This window comes from Pinus tabuliformis, chromosome X (assembly GCF_031772625.1).
Source record: "Pinus tabuliformis cultivar Carrire ecotype Pingquan chromosome X, CPIR1, whole genome shotgun sequence".
Classification (NCBI taxonomy): Eukaryota; Viridiplantae; Streptophyta; class Pinopsida; order Pinales; family Pinaceae; genus Pinus; species Pinus tabuliformis.
Window position 1 is genome coordinate 1,037,181,831 of NC_142308.1, and position 23,838 is coordinate 1,037,205,668.

At 38.9% G+C, this 23,838-nt stretch overlaps 1 protein-coding gene and 1 long non-coding RNA gene across 2 annotated transcripts; both read right to left on the reverse strand.

Annotated features, from left to right (window-relative positions):
• Positions 1 to 10,465: 10,465 nt before the first annotated feature.
• LOC149143310 (uncharacterized) lies at positions 10,466 to 11,293 on the reverse strand. Its single transcript, XR_016264605.1, has 3 exons — positions 11,151 to 11,293; positions 10,977 to 11,054; positions 10,466 to 10,892 (listed from the first exon to the last, which is right to left on the reverse strand). It is a non-coding gene; the product is annotated as an uncharacterized LOC149143310 (long non-coding RNA).
• Positions 11,294 to 13,314: 2,021 nt separating this feature from the next.
• LOC149143311 (uncharacterized) lies at positions 13,315 to 20,879 on the reverse strand. Its single transcript, XM_089451767.1, has 3 exons — positions 19,760 to 20,879; positions 14,980 to 15,075; positions 13,315 to 14,276 (listed from the first exon to the last, which is right to left on the reverse strand). Exons 1-3 carry the CDS (start codon positions 20,877 to 20,879, stop codon positions 13,315 to 13,317), a joined length of 2,178 nt encoding a protein of 725 aa, XP_089307893.1.
• Between the last annotated feature and the right edge of the window lie 2,959 nt (positions 20,880 to 23,838).

The window sequence follows — 23,838 nt, forward strand, 5'->3', positions numbered from 1 at the left end:
CGAGACTATTTTCCAAGGTTGAATATCGCACAACTGCGCAGCGATTTCAGAGACTTATGAATAATATTTTCTCACGACAAAATGAGGAAGTAGGTTTTGGAGCAATACAATAAACTTAGTATTGAATTCTAAAACATGAAATACATTTACATGAGACTGCCACTCATTCATCAAGTAAAATAAAAATTACAGTGATTTAAACTTATGCGCAACACTACACAGTGAAACACAGTAACTGCTGTTTTACGCGCCCACCAAAAATTGCTCCACAATTTTCTCCACAGAGACTTGCGCTCTTTTTCTACTTGCTCTCTAACCTCTCCACACCATCTTACTCTTCTACGCTCTTGTTTCAAAATGAATTTTACATTCATATTTAACTCAACAGACAATTTTTACATTTAATTCATGACAGAGCGAAATTAATTTTGATGTTGTTGTTGAGTGTGATCAGAGTCGCGCAGGTGTTCCTGGAGTGTGGGCAAGGTTGTTGAATTAATGCTTGCCCATATTTGTTTATCTAAGTACAGAAGTTCTTTAAATGCCTTTTTTTTCGTTTCTGAGTGGTTCGCGTCTGGCTTCGGTCCTTCTATCTTCACGCTAAGATGCAACCTGCAAAAAATGTCTTCAAGCAGAGACGCAACCTACAAAAAGTAAATCTGACAGGTATGGCTACTGTCAGAGTGTTTATTGCGGTGGTTAGGATTATTATTTCCAACATATCGCACTCTTCATAGAATGCTGGGTTCAAACCACAAACACAAAAGGCTATGTAATGACCCCAGATTTATGTAAATTTGAAAGTTACTGTGGTAAAAGACTAATACAGTTGTTGTTATGTTTTAAAAAAAACTGTGGCAAACTAATTCTGATTGAATAATTTAAATTTAAATATTTTCTTGGAATTGCTGGCAGCCTCTAAGAGGTGAATCTTAAAGAAAATGATCGGTTGGGATAACTGATGGAACTACCCTCCAAAAGGGGGAAAAGCCCTGACTGAGGGATTCTGTGCTGTTGGGACAAACAGAGGAAAAACAAATCTTGCTCCAAGAGTAAAGGAGAAGAGGGAGGTTAAGTCTGGTGAGGACCAGATAACCTGGCACAAGAAGTGCACTGTTCCTGTTGAGGGCTGGAGGCCTGCAGGACTGCTCGGGGGGAGAACACCGTCTGAAGGATGGATTCTCATGACTGGGAGGAGAGCAGAAATTTAAGCTCAGGTGACTTTTTGTTTGAGAAAAACCATTCCTGACCGAGGTGATCAGGTACGGTTCCAAACGTCCCTGTTATGAAAATATTGTGTAGGGAATTTACAGTGATTTACTTAGGTGAGACTGTTTAATTCCTAGATACTGTTGCGAAAATAGTATAATGTGCATCTGGAAAAGCTAAAAGAGGAAACTGTTGTTAATGGGTCAACTGTGATAATACCCAGACAGTAATCATAGTGCAGAAATGTAGAATCGAAGAGCTGTACGGGTATACAGAACCCTACACCAGGACCGGCTACTGAAATAGCAGTCTCGATTCCATAGCCATTAGTAAAAGAGTTATTATTCACATTGTTAAACTTTGAACAGTTAAGTAATAATATCTTTATATCCAGCAGACTGTGAGTGTCGTGGAACAGTGAATGAACGAGGGTTTATACCCTTGAGAGAAAGAATAGGCAATGCCTGTAATAAAAGAAATCTCGGGACAGAGAATGTACCCTGGTAGATAGCCTAGGTTTCCTAAATCGTGTGTGTTCAATAGAGAAACTCTGCGCAGAAGAGCGATGGACGATGGGTCAATGCCCTTATGTTATATTAAGGGATTACCACCAAGCCTCAATGCTTTGGTACAAAACCCAAAGGGAAATCTGTAATAACAACCAGTTCTGCGAATAGAACGAATACATTTCCACATGCTGTGAAATACAGTGACGGAAAACATTAACTGAAACGAGGAACAAGATTCTGTGTATTAGAGCTAAAACCGATAACTATGAAAGCATATATTCATTGTAGTGCATGTAAACAAAAGAGGAACATTCATCTGTAAACCTGAGACGAGAACATGCATCTGGTAATAACATATAACCTTGTTCAATCCGAGCAAAAGAACTGTGCATGCGAGTAAAGAAATGTGACTCCATTGAACAGTAAGTATATGTATGCAAACCATAACCCTTTCGGACTCATGCATGCGAGCAAAAAAAGAAGGTAACCTTGTGAAACCGCAAGTCTGTGTATAAAAACCATAACCATAGACACATATATAATAGCCTGCGGGACTGTATAATGGAACAGAGGTCATGCATGCAAAGTAATCCTTTCCACAGGATAAGGAATTATTATTCAAACATTATTTATGCGCCAAACTATGATAAACCAGCTGGTGGAACCTTAATATTTTAATACAGAAATCTATAGCAAGATTATCATCATAATATGGTAATATCAAGATAGTACTGTGTGGAAGGAAAAGACCAAAACCCGTATAGTATATAATCTCTAAGACTCTATCCTGAGGAATGAACATTCAAATGAAAATACCCAATACATTAGCGAAATGTCTGTGGGTCGAGGAAAGTCTTTACAGAATTAAAAGACAAATTTATATCCTGAGCATATCTATACATATGCGAATAGAAAACAGTTCCATTATATACATTCATAATCATATCTGCGCGTGGAGGCCAGATATAAACCCTTGTAAACACAGTAATAATTTAAGCCTGCCAATAGAGGCTCGGCAGTTCTCAAAAAGAGGCAAACTCAATGGTTACAACCAAACCCAGAACCTCTGTAAGAAATAATTTGTAATCAGTTAACACAGTCAACCTTAGCTAAGCAGCGAGCTGACTGTAAGGTTCTTCACCGAGATCACTCAGAAGTAAACGAGACAACCATAAGGGAAACAGAGACCTGCATAGACCATAGAGGGTATGCACAACTGTAAACCCTGAAACATATTCAAACGAACCAACCCTCAAATGCCGAGAAGCTTACCTGGTGTGGTTCGAGACCGCTGTCGAGCAAACCACTGTGAAAGTCGACCAAAGCATAGCCAGGGCAGCTGCACAAGAACTTGACAGGGAAAAAACGAGAACGCAATAAGTGATAAGTCGTGATATTCCAGCCATGAAACGAAACACAGAACTGAACAAAAACATTCTTCATTACCTGTGAGGTCGATGTGAATAGGATCCAGCTCCAGTCATGACAGGGTTGCAGTATAGAGCTGTTGGTAGCGAGCTCGTGGAGCAGCAAAGAGCCCATCCGCAAAGACCGTGGACATCAAATGAAACAATGCAGTGTATGGTCGATTAAATATCAACGAAAAACCCTGAGTGAGCTCCAGCCCTCCGATCTCCGGAAGAGATCTGGACCGTCGGAGCATGGCGGGAGTAGCTGGCGGAGAAATCAAGGTTGGCGTTACCGAGAGGTCACATGGCTGGGGAAACCAGGCCATGCCACCTGCCCCCAGAAGGACGGACGAACATAAAAGCGACTGTGATCTGTCAATGGTCAAGTACTGTGGCGGGATCCAAGGAGCCCACGCCATTAATACAAGCAGCTAAATATCTGTGGTGGTTGAAGTAAATCAAACAATACATAACTTAGGACATGGTACCAGACATGATGCCGCGTGGGAGACTCAGCCGAGACCATAGCATAGGTGTCAACCAAACAAAATATACATGGTATAGATTGTGTAATGTAGTATCGTATGCCAACTGTACCGTGTAACCTATGTTCCATGCAAAGCAAGCCATAGACATATATCTTTATAATTGTAAAGTGTAATGCGCACATAAAGCTGGTAACCATATGGTAAGCTCAAAGTAAAAGGTTAACATGCATGTAATGTATATTTACAAATTTTTTTTATGTATGTGTTAAAGTAGGTGTGACAAATTGGTATCAGAGCCCAGTTTCAACACTGTGGCCTCAAAGTAAAGCATGTACAGTATGCAGAAGGGTACACCAAGTAAACTGATGCAAACTAACAAACGTACTTAACTGTGTTCTGTTTATCTGGAATGAAATACAGAATTGCAATAGCTGGCAGTTAATCAAAGTGGGGACAAAATGCAAGGACCCGACAGTAACCCTCAAGAGAATGCAGGACTGTGGGTGCAATTGGATGCAGAATCACGGAGTACTAATCTTGCAATCCTGGAAACTGTCCAGGAATTGAAAAATGAAATGGCACGGTTGCGAGAGGACAACGCACGTCTAACAGTTGAACAGGAAAAGATTCTGAAGAGCCTGTCAGACAGGCAAAACCCACCCCTGTCCAACCCCAGTGCAGAACAGCAAAGGATAACAGAAGATCAAGATTATCAAATGGAACCTGAAAATTCTGAAGATAAGGAGGATCACTCTGATAATGCACCTCAACAACAAACATCAAAACGTCAGAAAGTGGAATTGCAGGGAGAATTTCGAAAGATTAAACCTCCACATTTTGATGGTGAGCAGGAGGAAGCTGCTGAAGCCTGGTTGATCAATATGAACAAGTATTTTCAGTTGTATGAGTACGACCACAACCTGAAAGCAAGATTGGCAATCTTCCAGTTACAGGGCAAGGCAACCTTGTGGTGGGAGGAAATCAAGATTGTCAAGGGGGTCAGCGAACGAACTATTACATGGGAAAAGTTCCAGAAGTATTTCAAGGAGAGGTACCTGACAGAGCGCTTCTATGATGAGAAGGCCAGAGAATTCCACGACTTAAGACTGGGACAGCAAACCATGGACGAGTTCATTAACCGGTTTACCTCACTGCTACGTTATGTACCTTACATTAAGGAGGAGAAGGCCAAGGTTCAGAGGTTTGTGAGCAGCCTACCTTCATATATAAGGGAAAGGATTGAATTCGATAATCCTAGAACCATGGATGAAGCCATCCGTAAGGCGAGAATCTGTTACCAGCAGAGTAAACAGAAGGGGGACACTTCAAGTAAGAGATGGAATGAGAAAAAAAGTGGTCGGGTGGTTGGAAGCAGCAAAGGAGGTCGCAGCAGTGGGAATAAGGGTGCTGGTAAAGGACTAAGTAGTAGACCTGTTGCAAGGAACGTGCCCCGGTCCAGACCAATGAGCGAATCTAAGGCGAATGATCAGTCTGTTAGACCAGATGGTGAGGGGATGACCAGACCACCAGTGCAATGCTGGGGTTGTGGAGGACCCCACTATGTTAAAAATTGTCCACAGAGGAAAGGAACAGACCAGATATCTCAGATACATGAGGCATCAACGGTTGGGGACGTGGCACGTAGCGTACCCAGAATCAATGCAGCGCTGGAGGACCGTCAAGCGGAGTACCAGCCATCTATGATCGAGTTTGAAGGTAAAATCGCAAACCTATCCATAGCTGTTCTTATAGACCCAGGGGCTACCTTAAGTTATATTAGTCCAAAAATTGTAGAACAGTGTAAACTGCAAGCTGAAAAATTCAAGAATCCGTGGCTGGTCCAACTAGCTACAGGAGCCAAGAGACGAGTCTTGGCCAAGGTAAATAATTGTGCCTTAGCCTTAGCAGGGCAGCCAATAGTGGCAGATTTGAATGTGTTACCGTTGGGCTCCTACGATATTTTGATTGGGATGGACTGGCTGGAGAAACACTGGTCCTTGGTGAACTGCAAGACCAAGACCATATATTATAAAGATGACCAGGGAGATCAGCAAGAATTACAAGGAATCAGACACCCTGTGCAGATCCGACCCATTACAGCTACCCAGCTAGCTAAGTGCATCAAGAAGAAATGTCAAATCTACGCTATCCAGGTGGGGTATGCAAATCAAAAGGACAAAACTGCCATGCTGGGTAACATTCCGATAGTGCAAGAGTTTGCAGATGTTTTTCCCGAGGAAGTGCCGGGATTACCACCAAAACGGGATGTGGATTTCACTATTGAGCTAATTCCGGGGGCAGCACCTGTATCACGGGCACCCTACCGTATGAGTGTGCCAGAACTAACAGAATTAAAGATGCAGCTACAAGAACTGTTAGATAAAAACTATATCAGACCCAGCGTGTCGCCTTGGGGAGCCCCAGTGCTGTTTGTCAAAAAGAAAGATGGAACCTTTCGGATGTGCATTGATTATCGCCAGTTAAATAAGCTTACAATCAAAAACAAATATCCTTTGCCTAGAATCGACGAGCTCTTTGATCAGGTGAAGGGAGCAACGGTATTTTCAAAAATTGATCTGCGATCTGGTTACCATCAGATCAGAATAAAAGAGGAAGATATCGCTAAGACCGCCTTCAGAACGCGGTATGGGCATTATGAGTTCGTGGTGTTACCTTTTGGGCTGACAAATGCACCTGCCACTTTCATGTGTTTGATGAACAGTGTGTTTCATCGGTTTTTAGATAAATTTGTGCTGATATTCATAGATGACATCCTGATTTACAGCAAATCAAGGAAGGAACATGAGGAGCACCTTAGATTGGTGTTGCAAACTTTGCGGGAACATCAATTATATGCAAAGTTCAGTAAATGCGATTTTTACAAGGAGGAGATACAATATTTGGGCCACGTGATCACTAAAGAAGGCATTGCAGTGGACCCTGAGAAGATTAGAACTATAATGGAGTGGCCTATACCAAAGGACGTGGCAGATATTAGGTCCTTTATGGGGTTAGCAGGGTATTATAGAAGATTTGTCGAAGGCTTTTCGAGAGTAGCATACCCAATCACCTCTTTGCAGAAGAAAGGAAAAGTATTTAAGTGGACCTCAGAGTGCCAGAAGAGCTTTGAACAGCTCAAGCACTTACTCACTACTGCACCTATATTAAGTATAGCTGATCCTAACAAGGATTACGTGGTCTGCACGGACGCAAGTAAAGAAGGTGTGGGAGGAGTGCTGATGCAGGAAGGAAGAGTCATTGCTTATGAGTCCAGAAAACTGAAAGAGCATGAGCAGAAGTACTCTGCTTATGACATGGAGTTGGCTGCTGTCATTCATGCCCTGAAAATGTGGCGACATTACCTTTTGGGCAGAAGATTTCTGTTATTAACAGACCACCACAGTTTAACGAACTACTTCAGTCAACCCACCTTGAATACGAGACAAGCTCGCTGGGCTGACTTCCTAAGTGGGTTCGACTTTGAAATTAAGCATCTAAAGGGTAAGGAGAACCGAGTAGCGGATGCATTAAGTCGGAAGGTGCAATGCGTGTGCAAAATTTCAGTTAGTAAGTGGCAAAGTACCTTAGTGGAAAAGATAAAAATAGCGGCTGAACAAGATGTTGTTTATCAGCACATCAAACAGCAATTACAGCAGCAATCTGATAAGGAATTACAGCAAGGGTACAAACTAGATGATGCTGATATGTTGTGCTTTAATAATAAGCTGTATGTGCCCAATGAAGACAGCATTAAGAAGCTGATCTTGGATGAATTTCATACCAGCCATTATACGGGACATCCGGGCTACCAGAAAATGGTTACCGCACTCCGCAAAGAGTACTACTGGCCAAAAATGAAGAAAGAGATAGCTGAGTATTTAGCACGCTGTCTAGAATGTCAGCAAATTAAGGCGGAACACATGCACCCAGCAGGGCTGTTACAACCTCTACCCATTCCGGAATGGAAGTGGGAGACTATCTCCATGGATTTTATAACGGGACTGCCCAAAACCAAGAAGAATAATGATTCCATTATGGTGGTAGTGGATAAGCTGAGTAAGGCAGCACACTTCATACCTGTGCAATCGACATATAAGGCTGTACAAATTGCCCATATTTTCATGCAGCATGTGTTCAAATTGCATGGACTGCCGAAAGTGATTATCTCCGATCGGGATGTCAAGTTTACATCAACCTTTTGGAGGACATTGTTTGCTGAACTGGGAACACAGCTGAACTTTAGTACAGCTTATCATCCCCAAACAGATGGCCAAACAGAACGAGTAAATCAAGTTGTGGAGGACATGCTGAGAGCATGCGTTATGATGAAGCCAACTCAATGGGAGGACTATCTCCACTTAGTCGAATTCGCATACAACAATGGATACCATTCCTCAACTCAGATGAGTCCTTTTGAGGTTATGTATGGGCGGAAGTGCCGCACACCCGCAAGCTGGGGTGGACCGGAGGACAGGTTGCGAATAGGTCCTGATATGTTACAGGAAATGGAGAATACAGTAAAAAGGGTGCGTACTAACTTGAAAGCCGCTCAGGACAGGCAGAAAAGTTTCGCTGATCGAAAGAGAAGATTTAAGGAATTCCAGGTTGGGGATCATGTATTTGTGAGGATCCAACCAAGAAGGAGTACCTTGCAGTGGAGCGGATGTGCCAAACTAGCACCTCGTTACTTTGGACCTTTCCAGATCTTGGCCAAAGTAGGACCGGTCGCTTATCAACTTGCCCTACCAAGCCATATTAGGATTCACAATGTGTTTCACGTATCCGTATTAAAGCAATACGTTTACGATCCTAAACATGTGATTCAATGGCAGAATGTGCGGGTAAGAAGTAATCTGGTTATTATGGATGAGCATTGTTTATAAACTGAAAAATAACTAAATCCGTTGCTGTTTGCAGGTCGAGCCGGAAGGCGAGGTTCTGGTCGAACCACTGACCATTCTCGACCGGAGAGAAGTGCAGCTGCGGAAACGAGTTATTTCCCAAGCTAAAGTGCAGTGGCAGCACTATGGACCAGAGGAGGCCACTTGGGAAGATGAGGAACTCCTTAGAGAGGCTTATCCAAACCTGTTTACAGGAGATAGACATCGGGACGATGTCCAATCTCAGGAGGGGGAGATGTAATGACCCCAGATTTATGTAAATTTGAAAGTTACTGTGGTAAAAGACTAATACAGTTGTTGTTATGTTTTAAACAAAACTGTGGCAAACTAATTCTGATTGAATAATTTAAATTTAAATATTTTCTTGGAATTGCTGGCAGCCTCTAAGAGGTGAATCTTAAAGAAAATGATCAGTTGGGATAACTGATGGAACTACCCTCCAAAAGGGGGAAAAGCCCTGACTGAGGGATTCTGTGCTGTTGGGACAGACAGAGGAAAAACAAATCTTGCTCCAAGAGTAAAGGAGAAGAGGGAGGTTAAGTCTGGTGAGGACCAGATAACCTGGCACAAGAAGTGCACTGTTCCTGTTGAGGGCTGGAGGCCTGCAGGATTGCTCGGGGGGAGAACACCGTCTGAAGGATGGATTCTCATGGCTGGGAGGAGAGCAGAAATTTAAGCTCAGGTGACTTTTTGTTTGAGCAAAACCATTCCTGACCGAGGTGATCAGGTACGGTTCCAAACTAGTAGTCCCTGTTATGAAAATATTGTGTAGGGAATTTACAGTGATTTACTTAGGTGAGACTGTTTAATTCCTAGATACTGTTGCGAAAATAGTATAATGTGCATCTGGAAAAGCTAAAAGAGGAAACTGTTGTTAATGGGTCAACTGTGATAATACCCAGACAGTAATCATAGTGCAGAAATGTAGAATCGAAGAGCTGTACGGGTATACAGAACCCTACACCAGGACTGGCTACCGAAATAGCAGTCTCGATTCCATAGCCATTAGTAAAAGAGTTATTATTCACATTGTTAAACTTTGAACAGTTAAGTAATAATATCTTTATATCCAGCAGACTGTGAGTGTCGTGGAACAGTGAATGAACGAGGGTTTATACCCTTGAGAGAAAGAATAGGCAATGCCTGTAATAAAAGAAATCTCGGGACAGAGAATGTACCCTGGTAGATAGCCTAGGTTTCCTAAATCGTGTGTGTTCAATAGAGAAACTCTGCGCAGAAGAGCAATGGACGATGGGTCAATGCCCTTATGTTATATTAAGGGATTACCACCAAGCCTCAATGCTTTGGTACAAAACCCAAAGGGAAATCTGTAATAACAACCAGTTCTGCGAATAGAACGAATACATTTCCACATGCTGTGAAATACAGTGACGGAAAACATTAACTGAAACGAGGAACAAGATTCTGTGTATTAGAGCTAAAACCGATAACTATGAAAGCATATATTCATTGTAGTGCATGTAAACAAAAGAGGAACATTCATCTGTAAACCTGAGACGAGAACATGCATCTGGTAATAACATATAACCTTGTTCAATCCGAGCAAAAGAACTGTGCATGCGAGTAAAGAAATGTGACTCCATTGAACAGTAAGTATATGTATGCAAACCATAACCCTTTCGGACTCATGCATGCGAGCAAAAAAAGAAGGTAACCTTGTGAAACCGCAAGTCTGTGTATAAAAACCATAACCATAGACACATATATAATAGCCTGCGGGACTGTATAATGGAACAGAGGTCATGCATGCAAAGTAATCCTTTCCACAGGATAAGGAATTATTATTCAAACATTATTTATGCGCCAAACTATGATAAACCAGCTGGTGGAACCTTAATATTTTAATACAGAAATCTATAGCAAGATTATCATCATAATATGGTAATATCAAGACAGTACTGTGCGGAAGGAAAAGACCAAAACCCGTATAGTATATAATCTCTAAGACTCTGTCCTGAGGAATGAACATTCAAACGAAAATACCCAATACATTAGCGAAATGTCTGTGGGTCGAGGAAAGTCTTTACAGAATTAAAAGACAAATTTATATCCTGAGCATATCCATACATATGCGAATAGAAAACAGTTCCATTATATACATTCATAATCATATCTGCGCGTGGAGGCCAGATATAAACCCTTGTAAACACAGTAATAGTTTAAGCCTGCCAATAGAGGCTCGGCAGTTCTCAAAAAGAGGCAAACTCGATGGTTACAACAAAACCCAGAACCTCTGTAAGAAATAATTTGTAATCGGTTAACACAGTCAACCTTAGCTAAGCAGCGAGCTGACTGTAAGGTTCTTCACCGAGATCACTCGGAAGTAAACGAGACAACCATAAGGGAAACAGAGACCTGCATAGACCATAGAGGGTATGCACAACTGTAAACCCTGAACCATATTCAAACGAACCAACCCTCAAATGCCGAGAAGCTTACCTGGTGTGGTTCGAGACCGCTGTCGAGCAAACCACTGTGAAAGTCGACCAAAGCATAGCCAGGGCAGCTGCACAAGAACTTGACAGGGAAAAAACGAGAACGCAATAAGTGATAAGTCGTGATATTCCAGCCATGAAACGAAACACAGAACTGAACAAAAACATTCTTCATTACCTGTGAGGTCGATGCGAATAGGATCCAGCTCCGGTCATGACAGGGTTGCAGTATAGAGCTGTTGGTAGCGAGCTCGTGGAGCAGCAAAGAGCCCGTCCGCAAAGACCGCGGACATCAAATGAAACAATGCAGTGTATGGTCGATTAAATATCAACGAAAAACCCTGAGTAAGTTCCAGCCCTCCGATCTCCGGAAGAGATCTGGACCGTCGGAGCATGGCGGGAGTAGCTGGCGGAGAAATCAAGGTTGGCGTTACCGAGAGGTCACATGGCTGGGGAAACCAGGCCATGCCACCTGCCCCCAGAAGGACGGACGAACATAAAAGCGACTGTGATCTGTCAATGGTCAAGTACTGTGGCGGGATCCAAGGAGCCCACGCCATTAATACAAGCAGCTAAATATCTGTGGTGGTTGAAGTAAATCAAACAATACATAACTTAGGACATGGTACCAGACATGATGCTGCGTGGGAGACTCAGTCGAGACCATAGCATAGGTGACAACCAAACAAAATATACATGGTATAGATTGTGTAATGTAGTATCGTATGCCAACTGTACCGTGTAACCTATGTTCCATGCAAAGCAAGCCATAGACATATATCTTTATAATTGTAAAGTGTAATGCGCACATAAAGCTGGTAACCATATGGTAAGCTCAAAGTAAAAGGTTAACATGCATGTAATGTATATTTACAAATTTTTTTTATGTATGTGTTAAAGTAGGTGTGACAGGCTAGGTTTAAACCACACACACAAAAGAGGAACATTTGTCTGCTTAATAGTTGTATTCAACATAATGAGAAATATATGGAGAGAGAAGATTTATTTCCATCTGATCTGAGACACCTCCACTATACTTCCCAGACCCTTGATGCTTCTTTTAATAAATGGCCAACGTTGCCGTTAAGTTCCCTGAATACATGCTAGAAGGAAAGAGACGAGGAGATGAGAAATGGCTGTTAGCTCTCTTTTCTATCCATAACAAGAACTAAATTTTCTAGTTGAGCTAAATTTTCCATTTATCAAGTCTACTAAATTTTCCATTTATTTTAAACACATAATGGTGGTTGCCCCTTTCTTCTTAATTTTATTTTCTTACATTATGGATCTAAGCTCCATTTATTATAAACCTTAAGTTGATTCTCCTCATTCATCCAATACACCTAGCTTCTCTGTGCAACCAGAAATAAGTTCAGTTTCAGATATCTCTGATGGCAGCCTCCCATACGTCCGTGTTGCAGGCAATGTCATCTTAGTTGATATCAATCTCAATGCCTGACTCAGCGCATGCTTATTCCATCTTTGCTGGATGAAAATCACAATTGCAAGCACCACAACAGTCACAGGGATAGCAATATCTCCAAACTTAGAATAAAAATCTGAGCCAGGGTTTGCAAATTCATATACATCTTCCAAGTAAGGATTAAAAACTGGAGGTATAAAGTAATCATAGATGTGAGGAAGGAGCCGCAGAACAGTGATACCAATGTAATATAGTTTCCTAAGTGGTTTACGTTCAAAATGCCAAAGAGTATTACCGATAATTTGAGGAAGCAGGAAGAAATCCTGTACCAGACCCACATACTCCTGGAGCTCAGTCTCCCAGTCAACTTGGTTGTACGCATGGCATGTTGAATACAGATAGGATGAAGACTGAATTGCGCGGCTACTGGCTTTCAAGTTATGAATAATCAACACAATTAAAAAACCCATATCATGTATAGCAGAGGAAATAGAAAGCACTCGTTTATCGCTCGGGACTCTCCGTGGCTCTGAAGGACTCCTTTTCAGCAATCGAATACGAGATTTCCAAACCTTTTGGCAGAGTCTTAGTATCAATAGACATGCAATCAACACTAGCGGTTTAATCATGTACTCAATCTTCTCAGACCCTCCGCTCTGAATCGGAACAATGAAATGATTATACCCCGGCTTAGAATCCATACTTTTGAACAAGGCCTCTGCACCTGTTATGAGAGGAATACTGTATCCAATGGCCTGAACGCCCAGCATGATAGGAGAGATGTATGCAGAGAATAATTGGCTCACAATGCACCCAATCATCATGAATAGTGTCAATATACGTAACACGAGTTCTACACTTCTGTGAGAAATGATCTCTTCCCTCTGCCTCTGATATAGAATGGGAAGAGTCTCGATTTTCATTGGCTTGAAAAAAGTGGGTCGTCAACAGTTCGTTGACTTTTCATGGAAAGCTTCACGATTGGATTTCTGAACCACGAGGCATTTGTAGGTGGATATTCCACTTCCACTTCAATGAGACAATCAAAACCATCCTGCAGATCCCCTGTTTCATGCAAAATTCTCCACCATGGAGCTTGGAAATCCCTTCGAACATCCCTGCATCCTATAAGGTGCATTTTACCCACCCTTGGATAATAGAAACCCTCAAGAAAAAACTTTGAAAATTTTCCTTCCAAATACAACTGTGCAGCAACATTCAAGTACTTCTCCTCCTCAGGTCCTTTTGAATGAGGTGATTCCGGAACCTCCTTGGATATGTAATAAGTGTCCCAATGAACTCCCACAAATTCCTCGATGGCCGTAACATCCAAATGTATGAAGCTCTTGACAAAATTCCCTCTGGAAAACTGGTCAATTGCGCCCAATGAATGCACTGAGAGATCCCGGCTTAGAATAGAAAAACTGTGTCGTGTCTTGCCCAAATCCTTATGGGGATACTTCAAGGACAATTTGCCAAAACCACCAGTTTCGTCTTTCTCCATTTGGGCCAATTTGGTCTTGTTGTATTCATATGATATATTGTTGAACACATCATGTGGCACGAATCGAGGATGTATCAGCTCAAATGAGAGTGGGGGGAAGGATTTTTTATTGTTCTCAATGCTGACAATGCTGCCAACAATTACACTTCTTTGCTTGATTGAGAGTGAAAGGGGGATGTAAATAGAGATTCGTGAATTACAAGCACTGTGATTCTTAATGGATCCAAGGCATCCCACCATACACAACTGACCAGAAGATGAGTCCCATTTACCTTCTACAGTCAACGTTAAGTCATTAACGCCTGATCTTTTACATTCCAAATACCGATCCTGTGAAGGAGGCACGGCTCGAAAAACCGCACTAACATTTGCAATACCTGAATCAAATATCAATCAGAGAACACACACTAAACACAAAACACACACAACATGTCTTCATTTGATGGCTGAACTGGTTTTTATACACATCAGAGAACTTTCTGGAGTCGGTGGCTTCTCCAGGAAGCTATCCATCTCTCAAGACGTCCGCCAAATCCTCCAGAATAGTCTAGCAACTGCATTAATGGCGGGTGGTTGGAATTAATGTCTTCCAACACTCCCCCTTAATTCCAACCATATGAAAAATATACTACAACACGATATATAAGATACTGTAAACATACTCTTAATTTGTCATGCCTTCTGGTCTAAGTCTCAGCTAGGCTTACAATATAATCTTGATTTTCTACAACACATAACTTACTTCTACAAAACTCAAATTTTTCCTTCCCAAGAGGCTTAGTGAATATGTTAGCTACATTTCCCTTTTTATTACAGTATATTAGAGAAATTTCTTTTGATTGGACCTTTCTCTTACAAAATGATATTGTGTGTCTATATGTTTTGACCTTGCATGACATACAGGATTGTTCCCTAGTTTGATGGTGCTTTGATTGTCACATTTGATCACTGTAGGTTCTTGTTGACCTTCACCAACATCTTCAAGTATTCTTCTGAGCCATATAGCTTCACAGGTGCCACTACATAATGCTTTATATTCTGCTTTAGTTGATGATAAGGAAACTGTTGCCTGTTTCTTACTGCTCCATGATATAGCTCCCGATCCTATATTGAAGACGTATCTAATGGTGGATCTCCTGTCATATGGATTTCTAGCCCAGTCAGAATTAGAATGACCTGTCAATTCAACATTACAGGAATTAGTATATTCAATACCAAAATTGATAGTTCCCTTTAAGTTTCGAAGGACCCTTTTTGCAGCTATCCAATGGCTTTCATGAGGCTTAGCCATGAATTGACTAAGTATGCTCACTGCATAAGAAATGTCTGGTCTAGTGGTAGTGAGATAATTCAGACTTCCCACTAATTGTCGATACAATGTTCCATTCACCTCTTTTGTTCCATCATCACTTCTTAATTTGATATTTTGTTCCAATGGAGTACTCACTGCTTTACATCCATTCATATGAAATCTCTTTAGTACTTCATTTGTATATTTGCTTTGTGTGATTAAGGTTCTTCCATCATTTCTCCATACTTCAAGACCTAGACAATAGTGCATCTCACCAAGATCCTTCATCTCAAATTCCTGTGATAACTTCATTTTTATATCTGTAATTAATTTATCAGCACTCCCTGTTATTATTAGATCATCAACATATATAGAAAGTAATACTATATCCCCATTTTTGTCTGTCTTGACATACAAATTAGGATCATTTTTACTCTTTTTAAATCCTTGCTGAAAGAAGAATTTGTCGATTTTCTCATACCAATATCTGGGGGCCTGTTTTAGTCCATATAAGGCCTTTTTTAACTTGCATACAAGATGTTCTTGACCTTTCTTTACAAATCCTTCTGGTTGAACAAGATAAATCTCTTCTTTTAAGTCACCATTTAGAAAAGCTGACTTTACATCTAATTGATGTAGCTTCCAATCATATTTAGTTGCCAATGCTATCATTATTCTAATTGTATTCATTTTTGCAACCAGAGAAAAGGTATCTTCATAATCTATACCTTCTTTTTGTGAATAACCTTTTGCAACCAATCTTGCCTTATACTTATCTATGCTACCATCTGCATTAAATTTTGTCTTGTACAACCATTTTGATCCTATAGGGACTTTATTTTCAGGTAATTCTGTTAATTCCAAAGTTTCATTTTTTTATTATAGAGTCATATTCTTCTTTCATAGCTTCCATCCATTCTTTATGATTTTTGGCTTGTTCATAATTTATGGGTTCAAAAACAGTCATTACTTGAGACATTAAGGCATAATCTTTATACCTGATGGGGGCTTGAATCTATCGTGTTGACCTTCTTAGAGGTTCATTACTTTGTAGAGTACCTTCTCCTTTTCTTCTCTGTGGAGTGCCTTCATCACTTCTTTGTGGACTTTGATTCCTTGATGTGTCTTTTAGAATGTCCATGCGTTCTAGTTCTTGGGTTGATTCCACAACTTCTTCTTCCTTAAAGCTTTCATAAGAAGACTGCCATGTATTATGTTCATCTTCTTTTATTTGTTTATCTACATGCTCATGAAATATAACATCTCTACTTGCAAAGACCTTGTGAGTACTTGGATCATACATTTTATATGCTTTTTGATCAGTGCAATATCCAAAAAAAATACATTTGATGGCTTTGGCATCTAACTTTCTCCTATTCTCTTTAGGAATATGAGCAAAGACCTTGCATCCAAATATCCTTAAATGACTAAGTTTAGGTTTAAAACCATACAATGCTTAAAATGGTGTTTTGTGCTCAAAATACTTAGTAGGGCTTCTATTTTTAAGATATACAACTGTGTCAATAGCTTCGGCCCAAAAACCATTAGAAAGTCCTTTAATTTTTAACATACTTCGAGCACATTCAACTAATGTTCTATTCTTTCTTTCAGCTACTCCATTTTGTTGAGGTGTATGTGGTACTGTAAATTGTTGCATAATTCCTTTTTTTTTGCAATATTTGATAAAAGCTCCTAAAGTGTACTCACCACCTTTATCTGATCGAAGAATTTTAATGCTCTTTCCTGTTTGTTTTTCAACCATACTCTTGAATTCTTTAAAGTATTCAAACACATCACTTTTGTTTCTTATAAAGTACACCCAGGTGTATCTAGTGCTATCATCAATAAATATAAGAAAGTAATATGCTCCACCAAGTGACTTAGTTTGCATTGGACCACATACATCAGTATGCACTAGTTCAAGTATTTCACGTTTTCTTCTATTTTCATGCACAGGAAATTCTTCTCTATGTTGTTTTCCTAGTGCACAACCTTCACATTCAAAGTGTTCACCCTTAATAATTGGAAGACCTTCTACCATCAGTTTCTTTTGTAGTAACATTAGGTCATTATGATTTAAGTGTCCATACCTTTGATGCAAAGCTCTATAGTTGACATCCTTGATGATGCCAAGGCTTGATGCCCATTCTTCATTACATCCAACTTGTATAAGCCTCCAATTCTCATTCCTTTTGCAACAACCTTGTAGTTGTCCTACACATCCTTTACCAAACAATGTGATTTCACAAATTCAACTTTTAAATGTTGATCTGTGATAGTAGAGACTGAAATTAAGTTCTTCTTTAATCCTAGAACATACACCACATTTTGAATTTGTTTTTGTTGTCCATTAGGCATCATAACACTTATATTACCATATCCTTTAATTTCATGTGATCTATTATCTCCTAAATAGACGTGTCCACCATTATTAATCTCAGGATAAGTATCAAACCAATTTCTTTTGCATGACATATGGATTGATGCACCAAAATCTATAAACCAAGCATTATCATCATCAGTTTTTGTTGATAAAGTAGCATTGGACACAAACAATTTAAGATTGCTAACATCTTGACTAATTGCTTCATCTTTATCAACATAATTTCCTGAATGCCTTCTTTGTTTAAATTGATCAGACCTCCTTTTCATGCAATTCTTAGCAAAATGACCAGGTTTTCCACAGTAATAACACACATCATCTCTACTTGATTTGGCGTTTGTCCTTGGTAAAGGGGTACCTTGAAATGATTTTACCTGTGGCTTTTTACCTTTATTTTTCTCCCACTGTTTGCCTTTGAAGGACTGCTTCCCTTTGGCCATCAATGCCAAATCTGAATTGGGAGATTTTTGTTTAAAGCTTCTTCTCCACTCTTCTTCCTGCACAAGTATACCTGCCGACTCATCAAAAGTAGGAGCCTTCTCTCTAGCTGAAAGACCAGTGATAAACATTTGATATTCATCAAGCATTCCATTTAATGTCACAGTAACCAAGTCTGTACTAGATATTGATTCACCAATGTCACCTAATTTATCCTTTAGATCTTTAATTCTAGAAATAAAATCACTAACACTTTCATTTTCTTCCATTTTAATTGAAAGAAGCTTACTCTTTAAATACAATATTCGATTTGTAGTCTTCATCTCATACAAATTTTTGAGTGTCCTATGTCTTCTTGGATGTTTTGCACTCTCTAATGTGTGGAATAATGTTGTCCTTAACCGTCATCCGCAAAAGCACCTTTGCTTTGTTTTCCCGTCGCTCCCAATCTTGAATTGCAGCATCTGTGGCTTGAGGGGACACTGGCTTAACTTCAGCTCCAGACACAATTGCCCATGTATTTTTGCCTTCCATCAAAGTCTACAACTTAAACTTCTAATTTGCATAATTTTCACCATCTAACTTGTTAGATTCAGATAAATAAGATTCTGCCAATATATTAGCTTTTGAATCTTTAAGTACCAACTACCAAGACACAAATTTTTCATACCTTCAATAATTAATTTCCTTAATCAATCACTAATAATAACAACCCTCTGTTTTTTTTTTTAAACACAAAACACCTTAATATTTAGCAGACGTAAAAAACAACCTTCTAGATAAGTTCAGAGACTGCATAAGTACTCAACCAAGAGTCCCGTTTGTGTAAATGCAAACTACTGGACTAATTTGGGCACAAGATCAACTAGTAACAAATGCAATCCAAATGTTGCAGCAAAAGCATTCGTCTTAAATCTTAAACATAGCAGTAGCAAGGACAACCAAACGTCCGCAGTAGCATTACTACAATAGAGTCTCCATGCGTGAATTTGTACAAGGATCCCATAACTTCACAAAAGAGTCACAAAAAACTTCAATCGCATAAACTGCAAGCTATCATTTTCTCAGAAAAACATATGCTGCAATTTTTTTGTTACAACCATATACAACATTCCTCAAAGGAAATATACGACACACAGTTTTATACTTAGCAGAAACACAAACCTCCTTCAACCGAACACAAGCTTCGCCCTCTGTCCAGCACACAAGCAAATTTTTCCGTGGAGCTCCTTTGAAGTCCTCAACTCTATTTTCTTGACAGCAAGAGGCTCCGCCAGCACCTTCGACCAACAATGTTCTAAATCTGACTTTGCTTCTTCTCACAGCGCCTTTACCAACGACTCTTTTGCACCCAAACTTCAATCGCACTCTACTCCACTTGCAGAAAAAACTCCCGGCAGACGCACCACTTGCAGCGATAAACTTTGAACACTTAACACTGGTCTCTCACCTCACATAGCCTCACGCTCTCAACAATAGTCTCTTTTCTAAGCTCAGACACCTTCACGCGTCTCCTCACACAGCTCACCTGCGCTCTGATACCAAATCAGAGAACACACACAACATGTCTTCATTCGATCGCTGAACTGGTTTTTATCGCTGAACTGGTTTACTGGTTTTTATCGCTGAACTGGTTTTTATACATAGCAGAGAACTTTCTGGAGTCGGTGGCTTCTCCAGGAAGCTATCCATCTCTCAAGACGTCCACCGAAAGTTGAAATTAATCTCTTCCAACAATAACCCCGTACACTTCAAATATTGCCTACAAAGCGTTTTGTTATCAACACTGCCATTATTTTTATTATCCATAATGAATGGGCCGAACTTGCTACAATGGGCATCTGTGCCATTGCACTGCCCAGTGGGAACCACGTCCAAAACCGAAACATACATCAGATGCTTTATAGCTGAACAGAATTGCTTCCCTCGATATGCTTTGATGCATTTTGACTGGAAATTATCTGGATCTTGGTGAGGAGCACAAGCATTTGCCACCAAGTTCTCAGAGTCAAATTCATAATTCCTCTCAGTAGCCAATAATAGTGAAGAGATGTCAATTTCATCAAAACAACTTGAATTGGAGTGCGGATTGAGGCTTGGTAGTGTTCCTCGAATCTCCCGGTTAGTCAGAGAAACCTTGCTCGGATAGCGCAATCGCAGCAAAATTCTATCGTCTTTTAGCAGAGTAGGGGGCTGTAAATTTGAGTTATCCAACCAATCCCAAGGATCTGCAGCATTCTTCCCACGGGGAGGGAAATTGGTACTGCCCAGCATACACAACAACCGCTCTTCTTTTGAGTTTTTCAATTCTTCTAAGTACACTCCTTCAAGATGAATCGTAAGAGAAGTAAAACCAGGACGAATATTAAAGCCTTGGCGTCCCATATCCCTGAAGGAGAGGCCTTGTGTTCTGGATGTGGCCAACTGTAAAATCCCACTCACATTCACCATTTTTCCAGAGACCTTCTTTAGATCCACATCTGTAATCAAGAATGAAACCAGATTGATAGGCGAATTGTTTCCAGGGACCATGTAATTGGAGTTTCTTCTCGTAAATGGTCCCCTGTGATTAGACTCATTTGTGGTGAATGGCAGAAGAGAAGCAGAGCCATTGTGCTGATTCCAGCCCCCATTTACAAAAGAGAGCTCCTTCTTAATCCTATACCTTCGGTTCCTATCTGGATGCAGCACTGAAGCCTCTGCTAAAACAGAGCTACACTCCTCCTTTATCTCATTAAAGCGACTGTAGGTTGATGGATCATTCGGTTTTATCATCAGAGAGTGAGAACTGGCGGGGCAGTAAATACAGAAGAAAGAAATCACAGCCAATACCCATATCCCAAACATAGCTGGGGCATACGTTCCCATGTTTTTTCTAAGTCCAAACCACATTTGCACTCCAAACGGATTCAGATCTTTGGGTTTGATAGAACAATTGGAGGACAAAAGCAAAACTTTTTCAGAAGCAGCTCGTGTGAGCTCAAAATGGTAAGTGGGATAGGAGCTTGAGATGCCAGTGAAACTAAATATTAATTTATCGACTCAAATGAGCGTCCAGAAAAGAGTTGGAAAACGGGTGCAGTGAGTGTTTGACATGGTGCGGACAGAGATCTTGACCCACTCATTCGTAATTTTTTTTTTGCCAAATCATGGGATATATGTGAACACTATCTGTCAACTTGCCAGGATAAAAAGAGAATTCTACAGGTCCTTCATTTTACTAGTATACTAAATAAAATGTTTTAATTATGAAGATTATTTTATTTGTTAATTGATTTATATAATATATGTAATCGATTTTAAAAATTTTATTTAATTTGAACAGTTAAATATTTTATTTACTTTCCATCATATTATTATTATTATTATTAATATTATTAATAAATAGATATATTTTTTATTGAGAAATAAAAAATATATATTCATGTAATAGGATCTTTTTAAGTGTATTTTTATTATTAATATATTTTTAAGATGTTATATGTCAGTTTTATTCAGTATTGAAGGGATTACATGTCTCTTTCATATCCTAAATAAAATAATTAGTATCAATACAATTAAAACTCTCTTTACTTATTGAAATATTTTACTTGATATAAATATTAAAATATGCATAAACAGTAATTAGAATTTTTTATCTTCAATTATTTATTTTGTCTCTTTACAAGATATAAATTATTTTATATAAGGAGGGCACAAGCCTTGAATTTAAAATTTATATTTATCTTGCATGTCAAGTATAAATTATTTTATATAAGGCGGGCAGACGCCTTGAATTTAAAATTTATATTTATCTTGCATGTCAAGTAGAAATTTCATGATGGTTATTTGTTTTTCATCCCTGTCATTTTATGTTTTCTTTAGATCTGTGAGTTTAAATTTTTTTGTTGTGTTTTTATATGCAATTTTTTTATAAAAATTGTCGAGCAAGCTTGAAAGTAGCCATCTTTAAAAAAGAAAGCATAAGAACTCACTAGTCTAGTGCTCTAGCACCAAAAAAATATATTGAGGTTCAAGTGAGTTTTTGAAACTCCCTAGAAGTCAAACTCAAAATAAAGCATTTTCTAAATAAGGGAAAAAAATAACACCTAAAATTAAAAATATGGAAATGAAATCATATTTTATTTCAAGACTTCATTGGCAATGAAAAACTATTGAATAATATGGCATATTGGTTAACCACAATATACTATTAAAAAATTATTTAATTATAAAAACAATCAACTATTTATTAATCAATATTTTAAAATAATGTGTAATTATAAAGCTTATTTTTTACACCTTGCATGATATTTATTCTATAGTTGGTTATTTATAATTATTTATTTTACATAACAAAAAAAATTCCCTTTCTAAACCTATAAGAATGCATTCTAGCATCAACAATATCTTTTTTAATCATATATAGAAATAAAATTACTCAAAATTATGTTATAATTCACTCATTCAGATAATTGACAATGTAAAAATCAATACGAATACAATTTTTTCACTTGATGATGGACTTTGAAAATGTCTTTTCAAATTGTTCATGCCTTAAATTATTTAAAGCATCTTTTAGGCAATAGTATCCTACAAATGAAATAAACTTTTCAAGAGAAACGCACATACCCTTATCTAATTTATAATCATAGAAAATTATCTTAGTTATTTTAGACAGTTAGCTAAATCTCATAAATCAGATTCTCAATTGCTTTGGACATACCACTAAGTCCCATAAATTAGATAGAATTGATTCCTCAAAAAATTTATAAACATAAACCCTATACAATTATTAAGCAAAATATTTACCTCAGAAGCATAATAATAATTAAATTCATGAATAAGACATAACAATAATTAATTTCATGAATAAAAATTTAACTGGGTGAAGGTTCTTAAGAGAGAGGTGATACATAAAATGAAATCAACTATGGTGAACAAATATACACCTAGACAATAAATTCCAATTTTTTTATGAAGATAAATAAAGCACTATCAAAACACTGAAAACAAAATAAATAATTTATAACTTCTATATCAACACTGTCCAACTAAAATTGATACTACTCCCATTTTTCTTTGTATTATTAATTTTTAATTTTTATTGTTTTTTTTCCTGATCTTTGGTATATATATAAATCTCATCTGATATTTACAACTCGAAGACAAAAAGGAAAAGTAAACCTTTTCGGAATCAGCGCTTGTGAGCTCGAAGTCGGAAGGAGGATAAGAGCTTGAGATGCCATCCAACTATATTAATGTAATCACCCCAGATTTATGTAAAATTGAGAGTTACTGTGGTAAAAGACTAATACAGTTGTTGTTATGTTTTAAACAAAACTGTGGCAAACTAATTCTGAGTTAATAATTAAATTTAAATATTTTTCTTGGAATTGTTGGTAGCCTCTTAGAGGTGAGGTGAATCTTAAAGAAAATGATCAGTTGAGATAACTGATGGAACTACCCTCCAGAAGAACTACCCTCCAGAAGAGGAAAAGTTCTGACTGAGGGGATTCTGTGCGGTGAGGACAGGCAGAGGAAAAAACTAATCTTGCTCCAAGAGTAAAGGAAAAAGGAAGGTTAAGTCTGGTGAGGACCAGATAACCTGGCACTAGGAGTGCACTAATCCTGTTGAGGGCTGGAGGCCTGCAGGATGGCTCGGGGGGAAGACTCCGTCTGAAGGATGGATCTCATGGCTGGGAGGAGAGCAGAAATTAAGCTCAGGTGACTTTTTGTTTGAACAAAACCATTCCTGACAGAGGTGATCAGGTACGGTTCCAAACTAGTAGTCCCTGATATGAAAAATATTGTGTATGAAATTTACAGTGATTTATTTAGGAAAGAC